The 10,840-nt window shown below is 37.4% G+C and overlaps 2 protein-coding genes across 4 annotated transcripts in view; both read left to right on the forward strand.

The window, feature by feature from the left end:
• Nucleotides 1–4,047, forward strand: part of LOC125140264 — a 29,391-nt gene extending 25,344 nt beyond the window's left edge. For all 3 annotated transcript variants that reach the window (XM_047808857.1, XM_047808856.1, XM_047808855.1), the window contains exons 5-9: nucleotides 906–1,166; nucleotides 1,628–1,897; nucleotides 1,991–2,084; nucleotides 2,936–3,086; nucleotides 3,672–4,047. In XM_047808857.1, coding sequence (XP_047664813.1) covers nucleotides 906–1,166; nucleotides 1,628–1,897; nucleotides 1,991–2,084; nucleotides 2,936–3,086; nucleotides 3,672–3,716 — 821 coding nt within the window. In that variant the 3' untranslated portion in view covers nucleotides 3,717–4,047. The remainder of the gene's footprint in view (nucleotides 1–905; nucleotides 1,167–1,627; nucleotides 1,898–1,990; nucleotides 2,085–2,935; nucleotides 3,087–3,671) is intronic.
• A 6,144-nt stretch (nucleotides 4,048–10,191) lies between these two features.
• LOC113649766 (CD166 antigen homolog) overlaps nucleotides 10,192–10,840 on the forward strand; it is a 19,251-nt gene continuing 18,602 nt past the window's right edge. The window contains exon 1 of the mRNA XM_047808756.1: nucleotides 10,192–10,291. The gene's annotated coding sequence lies outside the window, so the exon portion shown is untranslated. The remainder of the gene's footprint in view (nucleotides 10,292–10,840) is intronic.

Below are 10,840 nucleotides of genomic sequence, written 5' to 3' on the forward strand. Positions count from 1 at the left end.
ATTTATTCTTTAAAAGGATTGCTGTGTCGTCTGCAAATTGACTAATTTTAAATTCCTTGTCAAATATTGAGATGCCATGCAAATCGGGGTTATGATTAATGAGCAATATAAGTGATTGAGTGGCTAGAATAAACAGTTTGGGAGAAATCAGGCATCCCTGCCTAATACCGCGGAGCACTTCAAACCTAGTAGTTATACTAGGTTTCAGGGATACAGAACTATATGTCAGTATAAAATATCTTCATTATTTTACAAAAATTACTCCCAAAACCTAAAAAAATCTAAGATTTCAAATAAAAAAGTATGTTCAACAGTATCAATCAGTATCAGTATGCCTTGTAAAAGTCAAGAAATAAAATAAAAAAGATTATTTTAAAGTGTTAGCACAAAATTCTCTCTGTTATTAGTGATAACTAACCCGCCATTTCGGCACCAGTGGTGTAAAAGAGGGCGGGGCGTATGCGCACTTCATGGAATCGATTTATCTTCCCTCGGATAGTAATGCCTGTGAACATGACGTAATTTTGACAGTTGTTTTGCAGACCGTTTTCGTGTGTAAAAAAGAGGTGTTGTGAAAACAAGCGTTGTGTCTGTAAACTGTCATAGTCGTACATTTTGGAGTTGTATTTGAACAAACACACAAAATCTCGTATCTATAAACTGTCATGGCCGTAGATTTTGGGATCCAACTCCGCCAAAAACATAATTACGTACAATAGTTTTAAATTACGCACAACTAAATTAAAATTTACACAAAAATGCTTTGAATTACGATTATTATTGACAGTGTTTTTATTCCATACGGTTGAAAATCTGGCACTTTTTCGAAAAGTTTCCCAGCTGTTTTATATGATGTATAGATATCTGTATTTATAAAAATATTTTATATTATACTATTTCATCAGATGCCCCGACGGATGTGAGAGTAGATTTCACAGGAAAGAACACTGTGGTCGAAGGTCAAAGTATCTTGCTTGTATGTACCAGCAATTGCAGGCCTTCACCAACAGACTACGAGTGGGTTGTCAACCAGGACAGCAACACAAAACGCTACAACGGAAGAACTGTTGTCCTGAACAATGTTACAAGAAACACATATGTTTCCTGCATCGTCATTAACTCCGTAGGACGCAATGAATCAAAGGAGCTACCGCTCACTGTCCACTGTAAGTCATCTTGATGTTGAAGTGTCTAGTGGAAAATATCTGCATTAATTGATGCTCCAGTGTAAAAGTAGTGTTGGACGTAAAACTGCTTCTCTAGTCCTCACTGCTCGTCTATTCGGTCGCTGTGGGGTTTAATCTGCTGTCGATATGCTGAAGATTTCTGTCACTCATGTAGGACTTCTCTGCTCACCACTGGTGTAACACATGGTTATTTGACCCATCATTGATTTGTTTATGCAATGTTTATCTTTGGCTTCCTTCTGCGTAACCCAGAGAAGCTTATACTTTAAAATTCTAGATAAACTCTCTAGGCAGTTCTTCAAAATTTACTTCCACTTCTCTTCTCAGAATTTAAACTGGCATATATTTAGCTGCAGACTAACTGCTGAGTTGGCATGTTTATTTAACTGAATGCGTTCCTCAAACATTCTTCAATCCTTTTTTCCCCACTGGCATCTCAGATCCTCCATCCATCTTGCCGGGGTCGTTTTGCTCCGTGTCGAACAGACTACTAAAGTGTGTGTGTGAAGCTGTGGCCAAGCCAGACGCTGAGATCTCTTGGACCATAGATGGCAGCAGTACACTTTCTCCTGCCTTGAACACCACGACCATGCTCACTGATAATGTGACGGTGTCGGAGTTGACCGGACAGTGGGACGACGGGGGCAATATCGCATGCACAGCAACAAACATCGCAGGGAGCAAAGTTCACCAAATAGACATTGACAAACGTACGAAGTCTGATGTGGTTTGAAATCAAACACAATTGATGTCACATAGACAAATGATGTGTTTGTTAATAAGTTTATTTCCTGTGATTTAAGGGGTTGATTCATTAGTGCTGGAGGCTGGGGTTGGAGCAGCCTGTGTGTGTGGCATGTTAGGAGTTGTGACAGTGATCATGATTTGTAAAAAGAGGTAAAGTTTTGTATACTGTATTTGAAGAAAAAAAAAAAAGTTTGATCTGATTAAAGCATTTTAAAGGGAATTCGACTTTGAGTACTTAGACAGTCAAATTTACATTGGTTTAAGGAAAAATGGATGTGAATAGTTTTGTAAGATGGCTTTGTATAAACAGTACAGAAAATGGATGAATGGAAGGATGGATGAAGGATAGATAGATGGATGTATCATTTTGGATGGAGTGATGAATGGATAGATGAATGGATGGATATTTGGATGGATGAATGGTTGGATGTATCATTGGATGGATGGATGGATGGATGGATGAATGGACGGCTGATTGTATTGATGGTCGGTTGGTTGGTTGAATGGATGATGGTTGAGTAGATGGATGGATGATGGATAGTTGAAAAGATGGATAGATGTATGGATGGATGGATGGATAAATGGACGAATGGATGGATGGATGGATGGTTGATATTCTGACTAACCTCTCATTCTTTAAATAAATATTTTATTTCAAACATCATTTCTACAATGGATTTTTTTTTTTTTGCATTTTTAATTAACTGATGCCTTAATTGATAAATAAAGGAGCAGTATTTTATTTGGGTTATTTCTGTGTCTGATTTGTAAATACTCAACTCACAAAGAGTCTTACAGAATTCACACCTCAAATTGAATCAGAACTTAAATATGTAAATGTTGACTCTGATATTTTATATTAACAGCATCATATGTATAAGAAAAAAAACAGGCTCACAATTACTGAATTATTGAAATTTGCATTTTGGAAGAAAACTGGAAATAAATAAATGTATTATTTTATTAAATGTAAATGTATTATTTATTTATTGTGTATTTAGACGCCGAGCAGAACCACCTACAGACCTCATCGCTGTTCAGACTGTGAGGTCTGCTAAAATAAGCCAAAACAAAAGGTTAAGTTTTGATGAAGACCTGTATGTGAACGCAGAGCAGTTTGAAAAGAAGTGTAAAGAACAGGTAACGTCACAGGTTAGATGTAATAATAATAAGAATATTAGATTGTAACTAAGGTTTCTATACAAACCACCTTTCATTTGCCAGAATCTTCTAATCAGGCTTGTGGGATACAATTTGTATTAAGTATTTAATCATCTTTACATGACTCCACCAGTTCTCATCAAACATATGCCTTTTTTTGCCTTCAATAAAATAGTAGATGTTGCTTTTTTTCTTCTTCTAATTGGTTACTGCAAAAATCACCTAAAATCCACCATGCAGATGGATTTTCATGATTGGCAGCTCCTGACCCCACAGAAATACACTATTTTAACACAAAATGCTATAAAAGCTCATTTTCCTGTCTCTCTTTTTTTTGGTTTAACAATTACATTGTTTATCACAATTTTATAAAATAATAAATCACACGTTTACCATTTAAATCACAATAAATATCAATAATGCAATACTGTGAATATCCTTAATTCACAATTAACTTTATTAGTACAAAGTAGTTAACTTTATTAGTACAACCCTTCATGCCTTATCCTGGTTTTAGTAAAACAGCAAAACACACATTTAAAATAAAAACAATTCTGTTGTTTCTTTGTTTGATAGGATGCAGAGTCTTGTATCTATGAGAATTATGACAAAAGGCCCTGAATCAAGAGGAATCGAGATGGCGACGCATTCAACGTAAAAGAAAGTTTTGTGCATTGGTGTGATGGTCATTTAAACATTTCTGCTCTGATTAATTATTATGTCGCTTTGTAGAAGCCAACATTCCGTTTTCCTATTTAAGCTTAGACAAAAATTTATCAAGAGTAACTCCTCCTATGGCTTTCGAGCTATATGGACCAAATTCGGGTATGTTGTAGACCCTGGTCTGAAGTTTGTTGCTCTTACTTTTCTAAGCGATCCGAGTACCGGTACTTCCGGTACCGCGTCTCAAAATGGCCTTTTTCCCCCATAGACTCCCATTATAAATTTTGGAGGTTTATAACTCAGCAAGCTTTCGAACTATCTACACCAAACTTGGCCAGCTCCTTTAGGGTGATACTCTGAACAAAGTTTTAAATTGGTGTACCGACTGGCCTTCCGGTTGTCCCACAGCCCCGCCCCCAAAATATGCAAATCAAAAAACTTTTTACAACATGGACATGTGACATTTCCTCACGGGTATTCTGATGACGTCACGTGAAAATTAAAAATTTGTACAACATGGACTTGTGACATATCAAAACACTCAGCCCAATGTGGGAAACTTCAAGAGTATTCGGATGACGTCATCACGTGCTCGTCTCCACTTACCTCCAAATGTTTTCTCACCCTAGCTTTCTGGGTACTTGCTTCCAAAACTAACACTGACTCTTATGTCCACTCGCCTCCAAAAAGCACCGGCCTTTGTGAATACTTGCACCGTCAAAGCCAACATCAAAGTTTCTTGCGACAAACTTTACAAATCTAGCTATGCTTCAAATTTATACTTTTGATTATGTACCTATTTTTATATACAAAGTATTGCTTAAATTATGTATTTTTTGTTCTAAAATAAATACGAAATGCTAAAATGAATACGTCTTATCTGTGTTATTTGAATGATGGAAATGGGATTAAAACATGGGATTAAAGCTATAAAGGAGATCTTTTGGTTAAGAGCGTTTAGAGTGGCGTAAACTCACAAAGCCGGAACGGTTTAGATTAGTAGCTTTTCCTTGTTTAATCTAATATGTAGCTCCTTATATAAACAGGCATCACAAGGTCAGAGAGGATTATAAAATAGTGGCTGCTCTACGCATACCTCCAATACAAACTTCGGAGGATTTAGCAAGAAGCAGTTCAGACTGAGGATGTGAAAGAATCTAGAGAAATACTAGTTTACTAATAAAATATTTAACTTCTACTCAAGCAAGTGCAATGGATTTGGGTTACAATGCATTTACTTGAGGAATTCGGACCAATTTGGGAGCAACGGAGGTGAAAAGATAAAGATTCATCTGTATCATTTCATATATCTGGCTTTAATGTAAGTATTCTCTCTCTCTCTCTCTCTCTCTCTTTACTGTTAAGGTTTAAGTCTTTTAAGTCTCAAGGTTTACTATTAGTAAACTAGTATACTAGTAAAATGTAATAAACTATTCAACTTAAGGAACAAGCTGAAATGATGTTATTTATGTCGGCCAGTTCGAACCTTTTCTATTGGCTCCTTCTAGGAAACATACACAAAACATAACAGTGCAAATAAAGAATTGCTAATAATTGCTGTAAACACTGACTTAAAAATGACTGTAAATGTTAAGTGAAATACCGCCTAATATTTGGGTCTAAATGTGATAGTTGGATATATAAAAAAGAAAAAAAAAAGTTATGCAATAAAGCAAAGATTTAGTTTTAAGAAAGATAAATATATTGGACATGTCTGCATGTTTAGCTTGGCTTCTCTGACTCTTCAATTACTTAAAATATGATTAGGATAAACAAAAAATATTTTTTCCATGATTAATTAGCGCAATATCTGGAGATGTCAAGAAGAAATTCATCAACTGATCCTGAAATGAAAAGAAACAGAGCTTTTAATGTGCTGTAGAATCTCCTCAAATATTTGATAATGGAAGAAACAGCATAGACAAGAAAAAAAAAAAAAAAAGAGGTCTTCGTGACTGCTCCATGACTTCTTAAGTTGTTTTGAGTTCATTTGCTTGGGGTTTTTCTGGTTGTGGGAGAGGATGTAACATCAATCTGATCACATGACAGTAAATTAAAGCATAAGAATATGTTTTAAAAGGATTTCTGTAAATATAACATTAACAAAATAAAGCATTTATCATCAAAGGTCAGACATAAAATTGATAGAATTTGTTAAAGAAAATATTTATCATTAAATACATGTATAATAAAGCATATTGTGTTACAACATGGAAATGAAATAAACATACCTGTATTTTTTACTACACAAAATTGCACATCATTTTAAAGTGAAAGGAAAGATCAGTATAGTTTGCCAAATTATTTCCGATTTTTTAAATTTTATTTAGAACGTTTTTTTGTTGTTTATTTAGCCATAATTTAGATGAATGTGTCAAGTGTCATATGATCACAATATAAATATGCCTGTTCCTGGAAGTTTGTTAAACATACCCGAACTTGATGAAACACCTTTAAACACATTATGTAAAAATTACTTTCACTTACTTTTATCGTCTATTTTCATCATTGACCTTTTTCATCATAGAACACTCTCCACGCGGTGGCGCTGTTGTGCTCCATTTTATTCTTTTTCAGTGCAAGGTTCATTGGTTAGGACGTTTATTCTGACTTGTCCCTGTACTTTGTTCTGGAATAGTTTTGATATCTGTTTGGTCTTCAGGATGCTGTTTGTTTAGTCACGTTCTCTAAGAGATCTTTCAGGAACAGGTGTATTTACATTGAGGACTTAATACTTATGCAAGGCACCGTAGCTTTTTTAGCTCACCCTCGGTCTCAACTGGGCTTTCAAAAACAGATCCAGACTTGAGTAACCCAAGGCTGGGTGCTGAATATGTGATTATTAACAAAAAATATTCTGACCTTCTTTTTCTGCTCTTCCTGTCATTCAAGATGTACGAGGCTGCATCTGAAATGCCCTGGCTCCTTCCCTTCACCGCCATCCAGCTCTGCTAGCAGATCAGCCTGGTAGTCCTGCAAGACCGCCATGGTGTGCAGCGCCGCACCCGCTTGACCCACTGCCTAATAAGCCTTACCCACAATGGCCGAAGTGGACTTACATTAACCCTAACCCTTACATGGCTTGGATTGAAGGGCAGGTTTCCTCCATGCAGGCGATGCAGGGGAGATATAACTTGCCAGCGTCTCTTCAACCCTCGGCATCGTTCCATACCCATGGTCTTCAAGCCCCATAATGGCTGAATAGTCTGACATGGCTGGAGAAAATACACGCGAAATAACTCAACCTGGTGTAACCTTCCTGGTTAAGGCATTAAGAATGGGAAAAAGAACCGACAACGCCACCTGGGTTACCCAGGAAAATAAGTTAAAGCAAAAATAAGTTACAATAATATGAAGGACCCTGCTGGTTCGAATGGGATTGAAGACAGACGTGAATTTCCAAAAAAATGAGTACAACTTTATTTTACGAAAAAAAGAAAAAAAAAAGAAAAAGGAAAACCATTTGCTCTTAAAAACATTAAGATACAAGTGTACAGTTTACCGATTAGTTACCAACAATGGAGAAAACAACTAGACTAGGTCCGCCTTAACAAAGAGGGACAAACATAACAAAGCAGTGCATAATAATTAACACTGATAAACCAAGGGGGAAAAAAAGGGATAAACCAAAAGGACGACAAACAAACATACACTCCCTCTGTTAAGCCTCACTAATCACAGTTCGTTGTCCGATAGTCAGAGGTGGATATATATATATGCGGTAAACAGACACTCAAACAAAAGACGCAAAAGAAAAAAAAACAATACAAATGACAGTCCAGTGATAACCGGTAAAAACAGATTAATTTAAAGAGCACCGAAACGGCTTGAAAGAAACAAATACAAAACCGGTTAATTCGATAAATTTGTACTCAGAATAAATATACAGCAATGCAGTACTGACGTATCATCCCAGTATTCAAGATATAGTGTTCACCGCTGCAACGTCCGCACTATGCCGACTGTAACCCAATAAGGAGTCAAGTTTAAAACAGCTCTGAAAATTATACATAAAACAAACAGCAATAATCAGAACAGCAACTAAGAAAATAGCCGTAATAAAACGGCAGCTTAAAACGGCAGCTAGAAACAGCCATTAGAAACAGCAGCTAGCGCTCTTTGGCCGCACCTGAAAAACAAACAAAAACACATTTCAAAAAGGTTTCCCCTTCCCAAAGAGAACCCGCTATGCTACGCGACTAAAAAAATAAGGGAATAAAGCAGGTGACTCACCAGGGGAAAGCTACAGGAAAATATAGCCAAAAGACCTTTTCTGCCCACGGAAGAGAAATTAAACAGCCCCACTCCAATGTGCTTTTTATAAAGCCACTAGCATGCTGCACTAATTATGTGGCACAGGTGTGCTCCATGTCGATGCGCAGCTCAGCAGCAGTGGGCGTGTCTCCGGACCCGGAATCCCCCCATCAAAATAAAAACCAAACCTAAAAGATATTGCACATGTCACACTGGGAACCCCATGATTGAAGCAGCCGCGCTGCCTCGGCAGACGCAGGACCAGAACTAAGAGGCGCAGCCGAAGCTGAAAATACAGCCAGGCGGGATCGGAGCGTGCGGAGAGGGAATCCCTCACAATGCACGCAGCCGGCTCCCTCGAGAGCCGACCGGGCATGCTCCTCTCCCAAACACGCCACACAAAGAGAATGCGCGTCGCCCCCCGTGATAAAGCAGGGGCACGGATGCACGCATCTCTTAAAGTGCTTAGACTGCAACATTTTGCCTAGTCTTTCCCTATTTTTTTTCTTTCCCTGCACTTGACAGACAGACAAACGACACACACACAAAGAAAGCTGGAGCAGCGTGACGTAGATGCCCTTATATGGACTTACTGGCGAGTAATTACTCCGTCACGTGTCCTTTCCGAGCCATTAAATGGCGTGTGTGCACACAGAACTTCCTCAAAGAAGCATTCCCATAGCGTCAGCACTGACGCAGCGTCGAGTTCCCTTGAAAGGGAACCATTTTTATTTCTTATGTTTAAGAGTATAGCTTATTATTTCATCTCAGTCCTTACCTTTATAAGGTGAATTAATCCATGGAGCTCATGAAACACTTTCTAAACCAAGAAAGGACAAAAATCAACCTTAATTTATTCATTTAGCATTTATTAAAAGTAATTCTGTAGCGATGTGGAAGTTCGTATCTACAATCGGCTTTATGTTGATACACGAGCTCAAGTCAAGTCAAGAAGCTTTTATTGTTGTATCTACGATAAAATAATTCTGATTGAAAAAACATCTGGTGTAATTTTTCTTCATTAGCTTTCTTCCAGCTCCAACCTCAAGACACTTCCTGACCTTTACACACAGTTTCGAAGTGTTGGAAGTGTCTCAACTTCAAAAAAGCATTGGCATTTTATCTGAAACCATTTCCAGTCTATCAGCACGGGTGATTAACTGCAATACTAAAGTGAGACTGATGTGAAAAAAAAAAAGTGTGAAGACAAAAGTGAGACAAACACACATTCTACAGTTTGCAGAAAACGAAACACTAAAACTGATGCAAAATTTTAACATGATTTGGTTGATGCTAATAGTAATGTGATATTTTAGCTCAGTTACACTCAATTTTATTGAGTATTGAGGACGATCGAGCGTTTTTGCTCGTCTGTCTGGAGGAGGCATTTTGGAAACGGTCGTCCCTTTTTCATCCCTGCAAGTCACCCATTATACATTGTGCAGAACAAGTAGACAGTTAGATTGTTAACTTTACATCTTCTAGACACACTGAGTATAGATAGCATGCTTAGGCTCACACAAAGCCGCATATGCACACAACTGTATTCCTGACTAAATGCAACATGACACAATGCCGTGACTTTAGAAGAGCATCGAGGAAGATGACGGCTATGATGGGTGGTTTATGTTAGTGTAGAGCCCTTCTTACACAAACATGATAACATTTCATGATTGTTGTTTATGTTTACATTTGTAGGGGAGGCCGGGTATAGTTGTAACATTAGGAGAGTTGTAATACTACAAATTCTACGAATCTGGGATAAGATAGGAGTCATGTGACAGTTTCAGTCTCATCAGACTTCCTTTACAATCCCACATGGAGGTTTTCCAGTCTGTGTTTCTCCTGAAGCTACAGCAGAAAATCCAATTCTGAGGTAAGAAAGTAAAAAAAATAACAAGATAATATTTTGTTTAGTAGTTCTACCGTTGTAGATAATGTTGTACGAGTTATATCAGGTCAAACTGAAGTTTCTCTAGTAAAGAATCGTGTATCAACCTCCTGCCAATTTCAAAGCACCATGCTAATACAGCTATGGGGGACAGTGGTGGGGTAGGTTGTAACACGTGTTTTACAAGTTTTACAACCACACCCGGCCTCCCCTACATGATTTGAGATCAGAAAGAGAGAGAGAGAGTTTACTTCCTTAGATTAGATAACAGCTTTATTGTTGGATACTGCAGAGGGTTTGGTGAGAGGATATGTGGAGGATTGTGGGGGAATTTGGGAACGAGCACGTTCGGGACAGTTGAAGCGTCAGACGGAGGAATTTCTCCAAGGTATTTGGATGTGTTTACGTCATTCCTCTGTCCTCTGACAATGGGAACGGGGACGTGGCTTGCTTCAGGATTCTTGAGTCATTAGTCAAGTTATGACTATCCTTTATATACCAATCCTATGACATTAGTTATGACTATCCTTTATATACCAATGAGAAGGACTAAAATTTCTCATGTATATAACTTTATTTCTTGTTTAGTTGTCTTTTATTTGTCTGAATTGATGGTTTGAAGTTTTCAAAGTGTAGCTTAGTGTTTGAAACACTAAAACCCAAACAGAAAAAAAGCAGCACTCTATGAAAAGTATAGAATATATTAGATTACAAAAGGTATATGTTAATCATAATAATCAAAAGTAACCAATGCACGATGGGTTCTATTTAATCCCTCCACTGTTATCCATGTAAATATGTCCAGACTGACTTGAAGAACATCAGCATTCTTAATCTCGTATAACTGGTATTTGTTTATAAAGAGTTTTTCATTGCTCGTGTTTATTAAAATCATTTTTATAAACTAATTATAGCTGCATAAATCCACAGACGGATG

Source organism: Tachysurus fulvidraco, chromosome 25 (genome assembly GCF_022655615.1).
Source record: "Tachysurus fulvidraco isolate hzauxx_2018 chromosome 25, HZAU_PFXX_2.0, whole genome shotgun sequence".
NCBI lineage: Eukaryota > Metazoa > Chordata > Actinopteri > Siluriformes > Bagridae > Tachysurus > Tachysurus fulvidraco.